General features: G+C 46.2%; 1 protein-coding gene across 1 annotated transcript in view; it reads right to left on the bottom strand.

The window, feature by feature from the left end:
- Positions 1-8,729: 8,729 nt before the first annotated feature.
- The window catches only part of LOC127572537 (coiled-coil domain-containing protein 80-like), a 38,067-nt gene continuing 24,408 nt past the window's right edge, over positions 8,730-22,388 (bottom strand). Inside the window, 3 exon segments of the mRNA XM_052019907.1 lie at positions 8,730-10,968; positions 12,365-12,445; positions 15,373-15,476. Coding sequence (XP_051875867.1) covers positions 10,706-10,968; positions 12,365-12,445; positions 15,373-15,476 — 448 coding nt within the window. The 3' untranslated portion in view covers positions 8,730-10,705.

Raw genomic sequence — 22,388 nt, 5'->3', positions numbered from 1 at the left:
GTCCCCTTTAAATCTTTCCCCTCTCACCTTAAATCTATGTCCTCTAGCTTTAGACAACCCTAGCCTGTGACCATCCACCTTATCGATGTCCCTCATGATTTTGTATACTTCCATAAGGTCACCCCTCAGCCTCCTTCGCTCCAGGGAAAAAAGCCCCAGCCTATTCAGTCTCTCCTTATAACAAGCCCTCCAGTCCCGGTAACATGCTTGTGAATCTTTTCTGTACCCTTTCCAGCTTAATCACATCCTTCCTATAGCTGGGCAACCAGAACTGCACACTGTACTCCAAGTGTGATCTCACAAACACCCTAGACTGTTGGAACATGACGTCCCAACTCGCGTTGTCGAGCACCTTCACTCTGTCCGCCAAAAAAACAAGGATCTCCCGCTGGCCAGCCAATTCGATTCCATATCCCACTCCCACACTGACGTGTCTATCTGCAGCCTCCTCCATGGCCACGCTGAGGCCAGACACAGGTTGGAGGAACAACACCTCATATTCCGCCTTGGGAGTCTCCAGCCTGACGGCCTCAACATCGATTTCTCTAACTTCCAGCAACCCCTCCCCTTCCCCCGCCTTTGTCTTCCCTCATTCCTGTGGTCCCCTTCCCTCATGACCTGCCCATCTCTTCCCCACCTCCTTCCCTTTATTCCACGGTCCACTGCCCTCTCCTAACAGATTCCTTTGTCTTCAGCCCTTTGCCTCTTTCACCTATCACCCCTCAGCTTCTTACAACACTCCCTCTCATCCCCTCTCACCTGGACTCACCTATCACCTGCCAACCTGTGCTCCCCCCCTCCCTGACCACCTTATTCTAGCTTCTGCCCTCTTCCCTTCCAGTCCCAACCTGAAACATCGACTGTTTATTTCCCTCCATAGATGCTGCCTGACCTGCTGAGTTCCTCCAGCGTTTTGTGTGTGTTGTCCGAACTCTTGTACCTAGTGCCCTAACTGATGAGGGCAAGTGTGTTAAATGCCTTCTTCGCCACCCCATCTACTGCACTTACCCGTCTGATTCCCTCAGTGCTCAAAAATCTATTGATTTCAGAGCATGGAAACAGCCCAACTCGCCCATGCTGACCAAGGCGCCTGTCTAAACAAATCCCAGAATCAGAATCAGGTTTATTATCACTGACATATGTCATGAAATGTGTTGTTTTGTGGAGCAGTACAGTGCAAGACATAAAAATTACTATAAGTTACAAGATAAATAGTGCAAAAGAGGAATAACGAGTGTTCATGGGTTCATGGACCGTTCAGAAATCTGATGGTGGTGGAGAGTGGAGGAAGCTGTTCCTGAAACGTTGAGTGTGGGTCTTCAGCCTTCCTGAAGTCTGCAATCAATTCCTTGGTCTTGCTGACGCTGAGTGCGAGGTTGTTGTTGTTGTTGTGACACCACTCAACCAGCTGATCTATCTCACTCCTGTACACCTCCTCATCACCATCTGAGATTCTGCCAACAACAGTGGTGTCATTGGCAAATTGCCTGTTTGGCCCGTGTTCCTCTAAACACGTCCTTGTCCAAATGTTTTTTAAATGTTGTAATTGTCAGCCTTGAAAATATTCAATGGCTGTGGCTCAGCCCTCTGGCAGAGTTCCGAAGGTATTCAGCCCTTCTGAGTGAAGGGGTTCTTCCTTCACCTCAGACCTGAGTGGCACGTGACTTTTTTTGGGAAGTGGCCGTCGCTGGCAAGGCCAGCGTTTGTGGCCTTCAGAAGATGGGGGTGAACTGCCACCTTGAACCTCTGCAGTCCTTCTGGTGAAGGTGCTCCCACAGCGCTGTTGGGGAGGGAGTTCCAGGGTTTAGACTCAGCAATGAAGGACTGGCAATATATTTCCGAGTCTAGTAGAACATCGAACAGTACAGCACAGAAACAGGCCCTTTGGCCCACAGTGTTGTGCTGAACTAATTAAACTAATGATGCCTAATTACACTGATCCCTTCTGCCTGCACGTGGCCCATATCCCTCCATTCCATGCACTATCATGTGCCTCTCTAGGAGCCTCTTAAATGCCCCCATTCTGTTTATTTTCCTAACCCGTGATAGTCCCCCCAGCCCCAAGCAGTGTAGAGGGGGCAACTTGGAGGGCAGCCTGCAGGTAATGGTGTTCCCCTGCTCCTGCTACCCTAACCCCCCCCCCCCCCTTCAAGGTTGAGTCTATGGATTTGGGGGATACTGTTGGAATAACCTCAGCAGTGTATTTAAATAGATGCCTCAGTTCTAAGCAAAAATATATGACAGCAATGGGTGAATTTGGTTTTGTTACACAGATAAAAAGTGTGAGATTTTTGCTTTGGCTGAAGAGTAGTTAAAGAAATATGAACAGAATAAATGAGATATTCTGCACCCTGTGCTGTCTGACTAACTTCACATTCCCTTCTCAACCCTCTCTTGACATTGGGTTCCTACATAGAACATAGAACACAGAACAGTACAGCACAGAACAGGCCCTTCGGCCCACAATGTTGTGCCGACATAACTATTCCCTCTTACCTACAGAATGCCCACATCCCTCCATGTTCCTCTCATTCATGTGCCCATCCAAGCCCCTCTTAAAAGCCCCCAATGAATTTGCCTCCACCACCCTATCAGGCAACGCATTCCAGGCATCCACCACTCTCTCAGTAAAAAACATACCCCTCACATCTGTTCTGAACCTACCCCCTCTCACCTTAAATGCATGCCCTCTGGTATTGGATCTCTCAATAATGCAAAAGAAATATTGCTTGTCCACCCTATCTACGCCCCTCATAACTTTATACAGCTCCAACAGATCACCCCTCAGCCTCTGCTGCTCCAGAGAAATCAGCTTAAGTTTGTCCAGCCCCTCCTGATAGCACACGCCCTCGAATCCAGGCAGCATCCTGGTAAACCTCCTCTGCACCCTCTCAAAAGTCTTGACATCCTTCCTGTAGTGAGGTGACCAGAATTGCACGCAATACTCTAAATGCGGCCTAACCAGAGTTCTATAGAGATGAATCATGACTTCTTGACTCCTGTACTCAATACCCCGATTAAGAAATGCAAGCATTCCATAAGCCTTCTTAACCACCCTGTCTACCTGTGTAGCCACCTTCAATGAGTCATGGACTTGCACCCCAAGGTCTCTCTGCTCTTCAGCACTGTTAAGGGTCTTGCCCTTAAGAGTGTACTCTCTCTTGACATTAGTCCTACCAAGAGGCAACACCTCACATTTTTTCAGGTTAAACTCCATCTGCCATTTCTCTGCCCACTTCTGCGGCTGATCTATATCCTGCTGTATTCATCGCCAGTCTTCCACACTATTCACAACTCCACCAATCTTGGTATCGTCTGCAAAGATCTTACGAACCCACCCATCAACATACTCATCCAGGTCATTTTAGTACATCACAAACAGTGTTTATAACAGTATTCCTGTTTTATTTCCTACTCCAAACTTCAGAACCCTGTCTTCCAAGCCCCCACACCCTTGATACTTCAAAGGTGTTCATTCCCTTACATTTTGAAAGCCTTTTAAAACTCTCCCCTGACCCTGTTTTGTCTCCATTTCCAGGGTTCTGAGAAACTCCATAAATGGGCATATTTCAGCTTATGACTCACAGGGCGTGTGGAAAGTATCTGGGCAGGTACTTGTGGTGGATACAGTTGGGTATTGTCCGCTTTGCTGATTCTCAATTATTAATTTAATAGGGGGACAACTGGTTAATGGCTGAGCCAGATCAAAGTCATTCCCCAATCACAGGATTCATTCTTGTCGGAATTCCAGGATCTCAAGACGGGCATTCCTACCTGTTGTCCCTGTTTCTGGTTGGATATATCTTAATAGTCATAGGCAATTCCTGTGTCATGTACCTGGTCACCACGGACAACTTCTTGCACACCTCCACATATTTCCTCATTGCTAACCTGGCAGCCGCGGATTTGCTGTTGGCAACATCCGTCGTTCCGAAGATCTTGGCGGGTCTCCTGTGGGATGCCAGAAATATTCTGTGGAGGAACTGCTTTATTCAGATGTACTTCTTCCATGGCATGTCAGCAGTGCGTATAATGATCCTTTCACTGATGGCTTATGACCACTCAGTAGCAATATGCACCTGCTGATTACTTTTGTCAAAATGGCAGCTGTTATCTGGGTCATCGGTTTGACTTGTTTTCTGCCCCCAGTAATCCAAGCTTCCATTTTCCCATTCTGTGGATGGAATAAAGTTCACAACTCCTTTTGTGAGTTGTTCTCGGTGACAAGCCTGATTTGCACAGAACCAGTCTCAATCAAATTTTTCATCGTACTTTTAAACATGTTGTTGGTCTTGTCAAGTTTAGTGATCATTGTCCGTTCTTACATCAAAATAGCTAAATCAGTCAGAATATCTGCCCAGCCAGAGAGAAGGGCCTTGTGCACCTGCATGCCTCATGTGGCAGTCATTTGGTTGTTCTTCCCCCTAAAGATCCTTTCTTCCATGTCATTCTGTGCGAGCTGCCTCTCCCCAGCCTTCGGTGCGACCTCTGCCGACCCGTACGTAACCCTAAACCCTTTGTTGAGTCCTTTTGTTTACATAATTGCAACAAAGGAAATCAGGGAAAAGATTGCTAAACTCGTCATGAAGACTGCTCCTCACATTGGAAGCAGTGTCGGTGTAGAAAGGCATTGAAACTGAATTTTATATTTTAAAAAACTCATTGAAGTAATGGCTATTCTAGTCATGTTTGTGTTGATTAGTTAACCTGAAATCTCTGCTTTATTTTTGGTTGGCTGTTGTCATCAAAGTGAAGCATTGTGATCTGGAGCAAGATATTTCAATATTCTGGGAAATAAAATTAACAGCTCTATTATTGTCTTTCAAGGGTTTGCATTTACGCACCATCTTTCCTAGCCCCAGAATGGTCCAAAGTAATTTACAGCAATTTGTCGCTGTCGTTAGAAGGAACCAACTAAAACACAGCAAGTGGTCACAGACAACAGTGATATCAGCTACTTTAATCAGGAATATTGATCCCAGAGCTCTGGGACATCTCTGGAGAATGGTTCCAAAAGGGCACCATCTCCACTTGAGCGGGCAGCCCCAGTTTGACATCTCATTCAAGGCAATGAGGCACTCTCCCGGCATTGCACAGGAGATCAGCCTGGAGAGGGTATTCCATCTCAAGCAAATGGCACCCTTGATGCGCAGCAGTGCAAAGGCTGGGTTGGTCATCCACTGTGTCCCAAGCTTTCACCAACAATGATGTGAATGACACTTACATTTACAGGTGAATCCATCACCGGGGCCTGACCAAGTATATCCTAGGACGTTGTGGGAAGCAAGGGAAGAAATTGCTGGGGCCCCGGCAGAGATATTTGTATCATCGTTAGCCTCGGGTGAAATGCCAGAAGACTGAAGGGTGATTAAAGTTGTGCCATTGTTTAAGAAGGGCTGCAAGGACAAGGCAGCGAACTACAGGCTGGTGAGCTTAACATCAGTGGTGGGAAGGTTACTGGAGGGGACTGTGAGAGACAGGATCTTCCTGCATTTGGAAAGGCAAGGACTGATCAGGGACAGTTAGCATGGCTTTGTGCGTAGGAAATCATGCCCCAAGAATCCGGTAAATTGGTTTATTATTGTCACATGTACCGAGGTACAGTGAAAAACTTTGTTTTGAATGCCATCCATACAGATCGTTTCATCACGTCAGTGCATTGAGGTAGTACAGGGGAAAACAATAACAGAATGCAGAATAAAGTGTTACAGTTACAGAGAAAGTGCAGTGCAGGTAGACAATAAGGTGCAAGGTCATAATGAAGTAGATTATGAGATCAAGAGTCCATCTTATCGTGCTAGGGGACCTTTCAATAGTCTTATAACAGCGGGATAGAAGCTGACTTGAGCCTGGTGGTACATGCTTTCAGGCTTTTGTGTCTTTTACCTGATGGGAGGGGGATGAAAAGAGAATGTCCGGGGAGAGCAGGGTCTTTGATTACGTTGGCTGCTTTGTCAAGGCAGTGAGAAGTGTAGACAGAGTCCATGGAGGGGAGACTGGTTTCCGTGATGTGCTGAGTGATGTTCACAACTCTCTGCAGTTTCTTGCGGTCCCGGGCAGAGCAGTTGCCGTACCAAGCTGTGATGCATCCTGATAGGATGCTTTCTATGGTGCATCGATAAAAATTGGTGAGTGTCAAAGGGGACAGGCCAAAGTTCTTTAGCCTCCTGAGGAAGTAGAGGCGCCGGTGAGCTTTCTTGGCCGTGGCTTCTACGTGGTTGGACCAGGACAGGCTGTTGGTGATGTTCACTCCCAGGAACTGATGCTTTTGAAGAGGTGATCAGGACGATTGACGAGGGCAGGGTGGTAGACGTTGTCTACATGGACTTTAGCAAGGCCTTTGACAAGGTCCCACGTGGTAGGTTGGTCTAGAAATTTAGATCACATGGGATCCAGGGTGAGCTAACCAATTGGATCCAACATTGGCTTGGTGGCAGGAGTCGGAGGGTAGTAGTGGAGGGTTGTTATTCAGATTGGAGGCCTGTGACCAGTGGTGTGCTGCAGGGATTGGTGCTGGGTCCACTATTGTTTTACATCTGTATTAACAATTTGGATGAGAATGTAGGTGCCATGGTTAGTAAGTTTGCGGACGACACCAAAATTGACAGTGTTGCATACAGTGAAGGTTTACCTAAGAGTACAACAGGATCTAGATCAACTGGGAAAGTGGGCCAAGGAATGGCAGATGGAGTTTAACATGGACAGTGTGAAGTGTTACACCAAAGAGTTAAACCAGGACAGGACTTGCACAGTGAATGGTAGGGCCCTGGGGGTGTTGTAGAACAGAGAGACCTAGGGGTACAGGTATATAGTTCCCTGGAAGTGGCGACACATTTAAAGACGTGGTGAAGAAAGCATTTGGCATGCTTGCCACCATTAGCCAGGGCACTGAGTACAAGAGTTGGATTGTTGGTGAGAGCACACTTGGAGTATTATGCGCCATTCTGGTCTTCTTGCTCTCGGAAGGATGTCATTAAGCTGGAAAGGCTGCAGAAAAGATTCACGAAGATGTTACTGGGGCTCAGGTTATCAGGAGAGGCTGGACAGGCCGGGACAAAGGAGGCTGAGAGGTGACCTTATGGAGGTTTATAAAATCATGAGTTGTGTAGATAAGGTGAATGGTCAGAATCTTTTTCCTAGGGTGGGGGAGTCTAAAACTAGAGGGCACAGGTTTAAGGTGAGAGGGGAGAGATTTAAAAGGGACCTGAGGGACAAATTCTTCACACACAGGGTGGTGGGTGTGTGGAACGAGCTGCCAGAGGAAGAGGTTGAGGTGGGTACAAATACAATGTTAAAAGCATTTGGACAGGTACATGGATAGGAAAAGTTTAGAGGGATATGGGCCAAACACAGGCAAATGGGACAAACTCAGGCAACTTGGTCGGCATGGATGAGTTGGGCTGAAGGGCCTGTTTCCGTGCTGTATGGGTGGAGAAATTAGTCCTGGGCACCTCCTGAGCCTCAGTTTGTTCCACAGCCTCATTTTAACCTGTTATGTAAAGAGCACCACTTCAGTAGTAGGGCAGTTTTATGGCAGCCTAGATTACGTTCTCCATTCTAGTGTGCAGCCTTCATTGTACAACCAGTTAGTGTTGTTTGAGAATCACTAACACAAGAGGCGGAAAGTTTGGATTATTAAATGAAAAGTGCAGACACTGGACTCTGGAACAACAGAATCTGCTGGAGGAACTCGGCGGGTCGAGCAGAGTCTGTGGAGAGGAAGGAATCGTCGATGTTTTAATGCAAGCTAAAAGAACATCACCTCATATTCCGTCTGGGTAGTCTACAACCTAATAGAATGAACACTGAATTTTCCAGTTTGAGGTAACTCACATCCCCTGTGCTTACCCCTCCCACCTTTTTGTGATCCACCTCTGATCCTCCCACTGTTGTTCATCCCAAACCGCACCCCCCAGCCTTCCCCTCCCCCTCCTGGTTCCATCCACCCACTACCCACACATTTCACCCACTGGATCCCCTCCCCCCTCTGTCCTTCACCTCCCCTGATGGTTCCCATTCTCACCTTCCTTATGTATCAGAGTCTGGCGCTGGTTGCCTTTGTGTTCCTGCTCATCTCCCTCCAGCCTCTGTCTCCCCCCCTCCCCTCCCCTCCCCTGACCTGGCTCTATCTGCCTTTTGTTTACTCTGCCTCCACCTATCACCCACCTCTTCTGTCTCCCAACTCCACCGCTCCCCGTCCCTGATCCACCTGCCCATCATCCTTCACCCCTCCTCGGTTCACCAATCACCTCCTGGCCCCTGTCTCACCCCTCTCCCTCATCCCTGTATACTGGAAAATCCCCCCTCCCCTCCCCCCCCCCCCAAGTCATGATGCAGGATTTTGACCTAAAACGTCAACAGTTCCTTTCCCCTCTACAGACGCTTTCAAGAGACAGTTGGACAGTTACATGGATTGGAAAGGTTTAGAAGGTTATGAGCCAAACACTGGCAAATGGGACTGGCTCAGACGGGGCATCTTGGTCGGCATGGACCAGTTGGGCTGAAGGGCCTGTTTCCATGCTGTATGACTCTAAATTCCAGTCAGAATTCCCGACGCTAACTTGGTTGTACAATACCAGACCAAAATCCACCACCAGTTATCCTGATGGATACCCCAGCAACCAGCAAACATCAGCACACCCAGGTGGTGATGTGTGAATGATTATGTGCATTGTTATAACTGTAAATTTAATCAAATAACAATTCAGGTGATTAGCAGAAAAATAACATTCTATAGTACGTTGGTGTATATTACAATGCAGAATAAATCATAACTAGATTTTTTTCATACTCTTGTCAAATCTGTGACAAAATACAGTATAAATAACATATGTTCGATATTGTAAGACAACTCATGGCCCTGCACAAATGTCTAAACCTGCACCTTTAGCATACAGCCAGTGAATCTTAACTACTTCTCTGGTTAACTGGCACTCAAGTTATCTTCAGCTCAATACATGTAGAACTGCCCAAGAAGATGACGTGCATATGAATTGAACCAAATTACGGCCAAAAAACTTCCATGTCTGATATTTGTCAGATATCGATTATAGGATCTCAAGAGGAGGCCATTCAGCCCAATCTCTGTACTGGCTCTTTGAAAGAGCTATCCAATAAGTGTCTTTTCCCAATGTCTTACAAAGAAAGATTCCCTTGTGGATATTAGTCCAATTCTTTTATGAAGGCTAATATTATTGCACTCCAAATCAACACAACCTGCTGTGCAGCCGTCTTTTTCCTTGTGTTAATTAATATTCTTTCACTAATTCCTTAAACAATCTCTTCAATTACTCGAACAAGATGAGGAACTCACATGATCAGCCAGGGGCCACCATGCAATAATCTATCACAGCGTTTAAAGATTCTGACGGGAAAGTAAGGTTTAACAGGTGTGGGAGAGGAAAACCTCAGAAGGTGAGGTCAGCTCCGGACGATGGAATTTAAGGAAAATTCCACTGGATTTGGAGAAGGTACAATGCAAATTTTCCAGAATCAATCATGGTTTTAAAAGATTAAATCTCGAGTCTGATTTGCATAACCTTTTAGCTGTTGAGGGTTTTAAGACAAGACACTAAAACAGTAGCAATTCAACAGCATTGTTACCAATAAACTTCCTCTCAGGAATCTTGAATAATGGATCACTGCCTTAAAATCCAAGATTACTTCTTAAATAAAACCAGGAAACAAGGGGCACTGGAAATCTCTAATTTGGTTCCCAAAAGAATTCGAAGTATGATTGAAAATTTTTGGATTCTGAAAATAGGTTTTTGTTGGGTGATGTTGTCAAGAGATACAGAACAAAAATAAATAAATGTAGCTGACATCCAACGGTGTGGCAGACCACTCGACTGGCTGAATGGTATAATCCTGATCCAAGGCTGCAGACCTGGGGAAAAATTCCAATGAATCTCACTTTTAACAGAGGGAGAAGGGGAAAAGGGGCAGGATATCTGGAATTGAGGTAGGTTTGGGAAAGATGTAATCATCGCTAGCATCAGTGAAATTCTTTTCCAGTTGTGGGAGAGTCTAGGACCAGAGGGCACTGCCTCAGAATAGAAGGATGTCCCTTGAGAACAGAGATGAGGAGGAATTTCTTTAGCCAGAAAGTGGTGAATCTGTGGAATTCATTGCCACAAGAGGGGTGTGGAGGCCAAGTCATTGGGTATGTTTAAAGCGGAGGTTGATAGGTTCTTGATTCGTAAGGGTGTCAAAGGTTATTGGGAGAAGGCAGCAGAATGGGGTTGAGAGGGAAAAATAAATCAGCCATGATCGAATGGAGGAGCAGACTCGATGGGCCGAATGGTCTAATTCTGCTCCTATGTCTCATGGTCTAAGAAGGTTGTAGGCAGGAGAGGCCAGAAGGGATTGCCTCTGACATCTCCAGCTTTGGCCCATGTCTGGTCCAGTGAGAGATGCAAGACCCTCCCAAACATGGCAGTGGGTTTCACGGCTTGTATCTTTAAATGTTCAGAAGGTGGAAAGCTGCTTAACATTTAGGAAGGCAATTTAGCTCATTATATTGGTTACTACAACACAGGCACTGTCCTAACAAGTACAAAGTGCAGCACTAACACTGGTATTGTAAAGTGTCCAATGCACATTTACTGATGGAAGTAAACGGACAAAACTGATAACATGGCCGCTTCAAAAACGTGATCAGAATCTCATCCAATATTCTCGGTTGGTGTGGATGCTGAGGATGGCTTCAGTAGTGGGGGGAGTCTTCATGCCCCTGACAATGGATGCCCAGCGACTCCTGAAGTCTCATCTCCTCCTGTCTGAGCTGCATAGAGTCCACCTGTTCATAAATAGTCGCCAGCGACCACATGGGAGACAGGTACCAGGAGATGATGGTGCCATCTTTACCAACCAGCAGCATCATAAAGTGCTCATCGCTGACCTGGAAATGTTCACGCAGGCCGTTCACTACCAACGAGGAAAGTTTCTCCCTCTCTACCTGGGACCTCCCTGTGATAAACAAATTAAAGAGGTTAACATAGAACATGAAGTCATACAGCATGAAAACAGGCCCTTTGGTCCAACTGGTCCATGCCGACCAAGATTCACATCTAAGTTAGTCCCATTTGCCAATGTTTAGCCCATATCCCTCTAAACCTTTCCTATCCATGGACCTGTCCAAGTGCCTTCTAAATGTTGTTAATGTACCTGCCTCACCCACTTCCTCTGGCAGCTCGTTCCATATACAGACCACCCTCTGGGTGAAAAAAGTTGCCCCTCAGGTTCCTATTAAATCTCTCCCATCTCGCCTTAAACCTATGCCCTCTGGTTTTTGTTCCCCCAACCCTGGGAAAAAGACTATGCCCCTCATGATTTTATACACCTCTATAAGATCATCCCTCATTCTCCTAAGCTCCAATGAATAAAGTCCCAACCTGCTCAATCTCTCTCCATAACTCAGTCCCTCAAGTCCCGGCAACATCCTCATGAATTTCCTCTGCATCCTTTCCAGTTTAATGGCATCTTTCTTCCAGCAGCATGACCAAAATTAAACACAATATTCCAAATGCGGCCTGGCCAACAGCTTGTACAATGGCAGCATAGAACAGTACAGCACAGGAACAGGCCCTTTGGCCCACAACATGATGCCAAATTAAACTAAATCTTTTCTGCCTGCACATGGTCCATATCCTTCCATTCCCTGCATACTCATGAGTCTGTCTAAAAGCCTCTTTAATGCCTCTATTGTATCTGCTTCCACCATCACCCCTGGCAGCCTATTCCAGGCACCCACCACTTTCTGTGTAAAGAAACTTACCCCGCACATCTCCCTTAAACTCTCCCCCTCTCACCCTAAATGCATGCCCTCTAGTATTTGACATTTCTACCTTGGGAGAAAGATTCTGACTGTCTATCCTATCTATACCTCTCATAATTTTATAAACCTCTATCAGGTCTCCCCTCAGCCTCCACCGCTCCAGAGAAAACAACCTAAGTCTGTCCAACCTCTCCTTATAGCTCATACCCTCTAATCCAGGCAGCACCCTGGCGAACCTCTTTCTGCACCCTCTCCAAATCCTCCACATCCTTCCTGTAATGGGGCAACCAGAACTGCACAGAATTCTGAAGTTCTGAGATTAACAAATGTGATCTACACACACACACACACACACACACACACACACACACACACACACACACACACACACACACACACACACACACACACACACAAACACACACACACGCACACACCCCCCACCAAGAGCTTGTGCTTGAGACAGGGTTCGGTTAATCCAGGTAGATGCTGCAACAAAGTACTGAAGCAGTACTACATTGTCAGTGGTTCCTCAGTTAGTCCAGCTGTGGACAGTGGACTGGTACCTAACCCAACAAGCGTCCTTACCATTCGCAGGAAACAGCTCCAACAATCCTGAGGCATCTTCCCCTGATCCCATCATCTTCAACAGGGCAAAATGGCGAATCCCTAATCAAGTACAGAATGCCAGTAAGTTAGTCCTTTTTTAAATACATGATAAAAGAAAGTTTCTTAAAAACTGCAGATGCTGCAATCTGAAACAAAGAAAGAAAATGCTGGAAACACTCAGCAGGTCAGGCAGCATCTGTGGAGAGAGAAACAGTCAATATTTCCAAGGCTGCAACCCTTCATCAGGACTGAGGAAAGGAGATTAAGGAGGAATAGGTAGAGCGGCCAGCCAGCGCCTCTTTCCCAGGGCACCAATGCTCAGTACAAGAGGGGGATGCTTTAAAGTAATGGGTGGGAAGTTCAAGGGAGATATCAGAGGAAGGTTTTTTTTTACCCAGAGAGTGGTTGGGGCATGGAATGTGCTGCCTGGGGCGGTGGTGGAGGCAGGTACATTGGTCAAATTCAAGAGATTGTTGGATAAGCATATGGAGGAATTTAAAATAGAGGGAAATGTGGGAGGAAGGGGTTAGATAGTCTTAGGCGAGGTTTAAAGGTTGGCACAACATGGTGGGCCAAAAGGCCTGTATTGTGCTGTACCGTTCTATGTTCTGTGATGCTAGTTTCTTTGGAGAGTTGGTGGGGAAGAGATATGTAGAGCAGAGGGAAAGTCTGTAATAGGATGAGCCAAAATGGCTCAATGTAGCCACAAGATCTCTCCGCAGATACTGCTTCACCTACGTAGTTTTTCCAGCAGTTTCCCTTTCCTGTGTTTACACCACGCTGGCTTGGTTTGTCTCATTTCTTTGTCCTACACAGACCAGAAATATTGACTGCTTCTCTTTCCACCGAAGCTGTGTGACTCATGAGTTCTTCTGGCAGTTTCTGTCTTTGTGACACAACAATTTAATACTCCTGGGATTGCTTGTGAAGCTTCTCCATGCTTTTGGGTGGTGTGATGGTAATGTTGGCAGCATTCTCCCCTCTGGAGTTAGAAGGCTGTGGGATTAAGTCAGAGACACAAGAGACTGCAGATGCTGGACACAGAGGATGCTGGAGGAACTCAGCGGGTCAGGCAGCATCTGTGGAGGGAAATGGACAGTCGACGTTTCGGATCGAGACCCTTCCTGTGGACACAGCTAGGATTGAGTCAGGCCCTGGACTCTGCGACGTGCCGGGTGGCTGTACCTTAGTCTCGCCTCTGTGGACTCACCTAAACAACTGTAGGCACCATTTGTAGAGTAACTAACATGAGGGACGCGCAAGAGATCAGAATTGGAAGAGCACAGAGACTGGAGGGCTGGAACAAGTCACTGTCAGGATGGGAACAGCAAGGGATGGGAATTTTGAAATCAAGGACTAGGAGCTTAGCTGGGAAATGCTGGAATTCTTTCCCTGAACCTCTCACACCTCCATGATGCTTCTTTAAACCCTTAGTAATCTGTTCTAACATCTTATGTGACTGGATGTCAGCTCTGTTCGATGACACTCCACTAAATATACAAGCATATCAATCATCTACACAGAATGTCTGCACTTCTCACTGCCTCGGTAAAGCAGCCAACATAATCAAAGACCCCACCCTCCCTGGACATTCTCTCTTCTCCTCCTCCCATTGGGCAGAAGATACAAAAGCCAGAAAGCACGTACCACCAGGCTCAAGGACAGTTTCTATCCTGCTGTTATAAGACTATTAAACAGTCCCCTGGTACGATAAGATGGACTCTTGACCTCACAATCTACCTAGTTATGACCTTGCACCTTATTGTCTGCCTGCACTGCACTTTCTCTGTAACTGTAACACTTTATTCTGCATCCTGTTATTGCTTTTTCTTGTACTACCTCAATGCACTGATGTAATTAAATGAGCTGTATGGATGGCATGCAAAACAAAGTTTTTCACTGTACTTCGGTACATGTGACAATAATAAAGCACATTTATTTTTAGTCCCATTATGAACCAGTTCACCCAGTCCAGTGAATGCTGAAATTCCCACAATGGTCTTTAAGAAATCTAGAATCTTTCCAGTGTGCTGGTCAACACTTGTCAACACTTGTCCTACAGTAACATCAACAAAACTTAGCGCAACAGAGACTGCAGATGCTGGAAACTGGTGAAAAAAAAATGCTGGAGGAACCCAGGGATCATCTGTGCACCAGTCCTGACGCAGGGTCTTGACCCGAAATGTCACTTGTCCTCTTGCCCCCACAGATGCTGCCTGACCCCCTGAGTTCCTCCAGCACTTTTGCTCCAAATTTAGCACAAGGTTTAGTTGTCTCTGTGTTGGACCATACTATGTAAAAAAGATGCCTGTTTACCCTTGCCAATGCCCCAATACTTCCAAATAAATTTATTTAAAAGATTCTTAGATAGGCACATAGATGTAAGGAAAATGGAGGGTTATGGGCTGTGTAGGAGGGAAGGGTTAGATTGATCGTGGAGTCAGTTTATATAGGTCAGCACAACATTGTGGGCCAAAGGGCCTGTACTGTGTTGTACTGTCCTATGTTCTATGATCTATGTAAATTCACAAAACTTTGTGTGGTCTGACAAGCCTCAATGCACAGGAAATCAAATCCCTCGCCTGAATTTAGGGAGGTTTGGTATTGGTTTTGGCTTATAGTCACTTGTACTGAGATACAGTGAAAAACTTCCTTTGCGTGCATTCCAAACACATCATTAGTACATCGAGGTAGTAAAAAGAGAGAATGCAGAATATGGTGTTGCAGTTACAGTGCAGGTAGACAAATAAAGTGAAAGTGCCGCAAAAGGTCTGTGGTTGATTCAAGCACAATTTTCACCACATTCCCCCGGTCACATCGAGGTGGTTCTCCTGACAACACGAGTCAAAGAGCCTGTCTGTGTTAAGAAGGGGATGGTTGTCACGCAAGGAGTTGGCACAGGATCGGCTGGGTGTGAACCACTGGAAGGGGAAGCTGGGTTGTGTGCCACATGTCTGGGGAGAGAAACGACTGTTGGATGAACTTACCCAAGTCACATTCCTGGCCGGTGACAGCTGACATCTGCTGTTGGAACATCCACTCTTCCTCATTGGGAGTCGAAATTATCAACAACCGTCGCTTCCACTGTAACCTGAGACAGTAAACGGTGATTTCACTTACAACAGCACAGCTCACAGAGACAGGAGTTCCAACCCAACCACAGTGGCTGGGGAACATCAGTTCAAATAAAAATGAATTAGAAAGCTAATCTCAGGTATGATATGCATGGAACTGCAACTTGTTTTCCCTGGACCAGCAGAGGCTGAGGGGAGACCTGATAGAGGTTTAGCTGCATGTGGAGTATTGCATTCAATTCTGATCACCCCATTACAGGAAGGATACGGAGGCTTTGGAGAGGGTGCAGAAGAGGTTCACCAGGATGCTGCCTGGATTAGAGGGCACGTGCTATAAGGAGAGGTTGGACAAACTTGGGTTGTCTTCTCTGGAGCGGCAGAGGCTGAGGGGAGACCTGATAGAGGTGTAGAAGATTATGAGAGGCATAGATAGACAGCCAGTATCTTTTTCCCAGGGTCAACCTATCTAATACCAGAGGGCGCACTTTTAAGGTGAGAGGGGGAAAGTTCAAAGGAGATGTGCGGGGCATGTTTTTTTTACACAGAGAGCGGTGGGTACCTGGAATGTGCTGCCTGGGGTGGGGGTGGAGGCAGATATGATAAGAGGTGTTTAGGAGGCTCTTAGATAGGCAGATGAATGTGCAGGAAATGGAGGGGTATGGACCACGTGCAGGCAGAAGGGATTAGGCATCATTAGCTTAATTAGTTCAGCACAACATGGTGGGCCAAAGGGCCTGTCCCTGTGCTGTACTGTTCGATGTTCTGGCAGGGGCACCAAAGACAAGAGGGCGTTGGCTGAAGGTGAGAGGAAGGGGATCTGAGGGGTAAGTTTTTTTTACACAGAGTGTGGTGGATATCTGGAACTTGCTGCCAGAGGAGTTGGTGGGATCAGATACAGTCACTATGTGTAAGAGGCATTTAGATCAACACTCAAAGAGGAAAGGCATAGAAGGATACGGGCCTAGTCCGGGAAATGAGATTCGTGTAGCTGGGCATGGTCAGCATGGACGTGGTGGGCCGAAGGGCCTGTTTCTGTGCTGTACCACTCTATGACTGATTACAAGAACCCATATGGTTTATTCTGTTAGGAGCAGAGGTCTGCCATCTCACTCAGTCTGGCCTTCATGTGACTCCAGACCCTCCGATATGTTCCACTCTTGACTGCTTCCCCCGTTCAGGGCAAGTAGGAGTGAGGATCAAATGCTGGCATTGCCAAAATCCCATGAATGAATAAACTAAGTAGCCCATCAGCAGATTCCTCGATTAATTAAGTGCTGGGATTTTAGCTCACGGTTCTGGTTCGTTAGTCTGGCGTCTGGATTACTTGACCAGTAATTAACTATTTCACTTCTATCAGGACATTAGTGAGAAAGGTTTCTTATGACAGTTCAACAGTTACCTTTACTGACACATCATTTACCAGGTTTAGAGTCATAGATTCATAGGATCACATATCACAGAAACAGGCCCTTCAGCCCAACTGGTCCATGCCGACCAAGATGCCCATCTAAGCCAGTCCCATCTGCCTGCACTAGGCCCGTATCCACCTAAACCTTTCCTATCCATGGACCTGTCCAAGTGACTTTTAAACGTTGTAATTGTACCTTCCTCAATCACTTCCTCTGGCAGCTCATTCCATATACTGACCACCCTCAAATCTTGCTCCTCAGGTCCCCTTTAAATCTCTCCCCTCTCACCTTAAACCTATGCCCTCTAGTTTTTGATTCCCCAACCCTGGGAAAAAGTCTGTGCACATTCACCCTATCTGTGCCCCACATGATTTTACACACCTTTATAAGATCACCTCTCAGTTTCCACGCTCTAAGGAATAATTAATAAATTTAGATTCCCCAAAACTCTTCCACTGTCTGAATTTGCCAATCCACTGATTGCAGCTTTCTTTCTCTTTAGTTCGTTGATCCAAGGTTTGGTTAATCAGGTGGGTTCTATGGAGGGTGTTATAGTGAAATGATAGGCAGGCACCTGTCACTCTAGCTGCTGGGTCTAATGCTGTGAAATCTCCTTCCTAAGTAAGTCTGCCTCTCCTCCTCTGATGAGACACTGAGGAGTACATAGTTCCCTGAAAGTGGCATCGCAGGTAGACAGGGTGGTGAAGAAGAGTTTTGGCCCGCTGGCCTTCATCAGTCAGGGCACTGAGTATAGATGTTGGGAGGTTATGTTGCAGTTGTACGAGATGTTGGTGAGGCCACATTTAGAATATTGTGTTCAGTTTTGGTCACCCTGCTATGGGAAAGATGCCATTAAGCTGGAAAGAGTGCAGAGGAGATTTACGAGGATGTTGCCGGGACTCGAGAGAGGTTGAGCAGGTTGGGTCTTTTTCACTGGAGTGTAGGAGAATGAGGGGTGATCTTATAGAGGTGTATAAAATCATGAGGAGCATAGACAGGGTGAATGCACAGTCTTTTTCCCAGGGTTCGATAATCAAGAACTAGAGGGCACAGGTTTAAGGTGAGGGGGGAGAGATTTAACCAGAACCTGAGGGGCAACTTTTTCACCCAGAGGGTGGTCAGTATACGGAATGAGCTGCCAGAGGAAGTGGTTGAGGCAGGTACATTAACAACATTTAAAAGGCAGTTGTACAGGTCCATGGATAGGAAAGGTTTAGAGGGATATGGGCCAAACGCTGGCAAATGGGACTGGCTTAGATGGGAATCTTGTCCAGCATGAACCAGTTGGGCTGAAGGGCCTGTTTCTGTGCTGTATGACTCTGTGACTCTAAAATGAGGGAAATGGAGAGGAGGAGGAGGCTCTGATGGAACACAAATGCTGTATTAAACCAATGGGCTGAGTATCACATACATCCTGTAGACCCATTGTGCGTAGACCCTGGTTATCCTGCTTAGGATGAGCTGGAAAATTAATAATGAAAAATAAGGAAATGGCAGGGACTTTGAACAAGTACTTTGGGTTTGTTTACACAGTTTAAACACTTAAAGGCTTTCCAATAACTTCAAAAGGGAACGAGGAGTTTAAAACAATCCGGAGAAAACATTAGTCAAATTAATTGGACTAAAGACTGACGTTCCCTGGACTTGATGGAATTCATTTGGGGTCTTCAAACAACTGGCTGCAGGAATAGTGGATGTATTGGCACTGATCTTCCAAAATTCCTTGGATTTCAGGATAAGGGAACAGAAGACTGCAAAACCACGAGGTCACCATTTGAGGAAGGAGGGAGACATGAAATTGTAAACTCCAGGCCAGTTAGTTGGAGATCTGTCATTGGGAAAATGCCAGAATCCACTTATTAATTACCAGACATTTAGGAAATTCTTACAGTAATAGAGGCAGCATGGTTCTGTGATTGAGAAAACAAATAGACTGCTGATGCCGGAACCTGAAACTAAACCAGAGAATGCTGGAAGAACTCGGCCAACTAGTGGAAGGAGAAAGCAGTTAATGTTTGGGATCAGTGACCCTTCCTTGGAACTGGGGGAGAGTGGAAGGGTTACAGTTTTAAAACAAGATGCTGGAAATCTGGAGCAACACACAAAAGATGCTGGAAGAACTCAGTGGGTCAGGCCGCATCTGTAGAGGAAACGTTTCGGGTCGAGACCCTTCATCTGTACCCCAAACGTCGACTGTCCATCTCCCTCCACAGATGCGGCCTGACCCACTGAGTTCCCCCAGCACTTTGTGTATTGCTCCAGTTTTAAAACAGAGCTGGGGGGAAGGAGTGAGGTGCAAAACTGTGTGGACGTAGGAAACGACAGAACAGGTGATAAGGAGCATCAGTACTGACCGTTATGGGGGCATTTTAGAGAATTGGGTTGAGGAAGGGGCATTAGCAGGATAATGGGAAATGGTGAGAGGGGTTTACCTGAAGCTGGAGAATTCAATGTTCATTCCAGAAGGTTGCAAAGTGCCCAGATAGAAGAATTGATGCTGTCCTTCAACTTTCCTTTGGGACTCACTACGGTAGTGAAGGAGCCATATCCCTCCATTCTCTGCACATTCCGGTGCCTGTCTAAGAGGCTTTTAGACACCTCCCTCGTATCTGCCTCCACCACCACCCCTGGCAGCACATTCCAGGCACCCACTGCTCTGTGTAAAAAAAACCTGTCCCATACATCTCCTTTGAACTTACCCCTCTCACCTTAAATGCATGCCCTCTAGTATTAGACATTTTGACCCTGGGAAAAAGATACCGGCTGTGTACTCTATCTACACTTCTCATAATTTTATAAACTTCCATCAGGTTTATCCCCTCAGCCTCCACCGCTCCAGAGAAATGTCGACAATTCCTTTCCTCCCACTGATGCAGCTTGACCTGCTGAGTTCTTCCCGCAGATAGTTTGTTATTCACAGTTCCCCTTGTTTGGACTGCAAGTCCCAGTTTCGATTGAACTGCATTATTTCCAAACTCTATGTAAAATTCTGTCGCTGTTTCCCAGTGGCCACTACACAATAAGATCATTAACGAATCCTCTCTCATTGTGCTGTATGAGATCTGAAATAGCCCGGTCCCCAGTCAGTTCCTCAACACACTGACCTACACATCCCATACACATTCCAGGAATTCATTCTCTACATTGTTAGGACTAATTTGATTTTTCCAGTTTACATGTAGAGACTGGTAAACATACCACCTCAGAGACTGATTGGAAGCTGCTGAGTGGACAAGAGTTCTTGGCAGGTTTATAAGAACAAAGTATTGTGTTTGTTTTTCTTTAAAGGGGGAAGATGTGTTATTATGTGTTATTATGTAGTTATAATAAAGAACTACAGTTCCCAGTAGGCAATGCAAGGGGTCACATGGGGGAACCGGAGGTGGCTGTAAGAAGAGAGGGAAAGCAAGCCAAGCCTGTTGTTGGTTAATAAAATGTTCAGATGTTAAACCCACGCCAAGTTTGTCTCTTGATGAAGAACAAACGTAATAATTTTCCTTCCATCCAGTCCATCTTCACCGTGCGTTGCTTCAGGAAGGCTGACAGTATCGCCCAGGATGCCTGCCCCCCTGGCCATTCCCTTCTCTCTCTTCTGCCTTCTGGGAGAAGATACAGGAGCTTGAAAGCCCGGATGTCCGGACTCAGGAACAGCTTCTTCCCCACTGCTGTCGGACTCCTGAACCAGTCACCTCTGTCACACCCCCTTCCCGGTGGGGCTGCCACGTTCTCGGACACTCTACCTCTTCCGTTATTGTCACAGTAGCATTTCTTTTTGCACTACTTCAGACTGTACCACAATCTTTGCCCCGTTCTGCTGTTCTTGTGCTTGTTGCTGTATTTATTGTGTATTTATTATCACGGTGTAGACTGTTCACTCTGTGAGCTTCATGCGAGCACGGAATTTCATTGCACCCTCATGTATATGACAATAAATTAATCTAATCTGATTAAAGTCTCCATGATTACTGTATTACCCACATTACATGCACCTCCAAGTCCTAATCATAACAACTTTTTAGAGGCCTTGCAAGTGAGCAAGACGCAGAGGGATCTAGATGTTAAAACGTTAGCAGGCAGGGACACCAAGTGGCTAGGGTGGTAAATGGCAGTTTGGCCTTTATTGCAAGATGATTGGGGTTTAGGAATACGGAAGTATTCTGCCCAGGACCGCAAGGAACTGCAGAGAGTTGTGGGCACAGCTCAGCACATCACAGAAACCAGCCTCCCCTCCATGGACTCTGTCTACACTTCCCGCTGCCTCGGTAAAGCAGCCGACATAATCAAAGACCCCACCCACCCCGGACATTCTCTCTTCTCCCCCCTCACCCCCCCATCGGGCAGAAGATACAAAAACCTGAAAGCACGTACCAACAGGCTCTCAAGGACAGCTTCTATCCCACTGTTATAAGACTATTGAATGGTCCCTTTGTACGATAAGTTGGACTTTTGACATCACCTCATCATGGCCTTTGCACCTTATTGTCTGCCTGCTCTGCACTTTCTCTGTAACTGTAACACTTTATTCTGCATTCTGTTATTGTTTTCCCTTGTACTACCTCAATGCACTGTTGTAATGAAATGATCTGTATGGACCGTATGCAAAGCAAGTGTGACAATGTACATGTGACAATAATAAACCAATTTACCAATTTTATTGCTACAATTGCACGGTGTACTGGTGAGGCCACACCTGGAGTTCTTGCATAGCTTTGAACCCCTTACTTACGAAAAGGTGGTACTAGCATAGGAGGGGAGTCCGAAAGGGATTCACCAAACTAACTCCTGGGATGAGAGGGGTATCCTGCCATTAGCAGGAAAGGAATTAGATCTATAGACTTCAGAGTCTGGCAGAATGAAGGATGATCTTATTTGAAACATAAGATATTAAGGAAGCATGACTGAGTAGATGTCAAGATGTTTCCAATAGTGGGAGAATCTTGAATGAGGAACATCGTTACAAGACTAGAGGACAAGCATTGAAAACTTTAGTGCATGTACAGATGTATTCTTGGAAGCGTCCTGACTGGTTGCATGACGGTCTGGGACGGCAATTCAAATGCGCAGAATGTAGGAAGCTGCAGAGAGTAGTGGACTCAGCCCAATACATCACGGGCACATCCCTCCCCACCATCGGTGGTATCTACAGGAGGCGCTGCCTCAAGAAGGCAACATCCATCATCAAAGATCCCCACCATCTGGGCCGTGCCATCTTCTCACAGCTCCTGCCGGGCAGGAGGTACAGAAGCCTGAAGTCCCACACCACCAGGTTCAGGAACAGCTACTTCCCTTCAACCATTCGGTTCTTGAACCAACCGGCACAACCCTTATCACTACAGTTTAGCAACACTGTGACCACTCTGATCACTTTGCACTAAAATGGACTTTTTGTTTGTTCTAATTGTGTTTTCTCTCTTGTAAAAATTGTGCACATTTAATGTTTAATGTATGTTTTTCTTGGGAATGCTGCTTATCTGATGCTCTGTGCCTGCGATGCTGCTGCAAGTAAGTTTTTCATTGCAC

Source organism: Pristis pectinata, chromosome 7, assembly GCF_009764475.1.
Source record: "Pristis pectinata isolate sPriPec2 chromosome 7, sPriPec2.1.pri, whole genome shotgun sequence".
In the NCBI taxonomy this organism is placed as follows: Eukaryota; Metazoa; Chordata; class Chondrichthyes; order Rhinopristiformes; family Pristidae; genus Pristis; species Pristis pectinata.
Note: the sequence above shows the minus strand (reverse complement) of the source record. Positions and strands in the feature narration are given on the sequence as shown.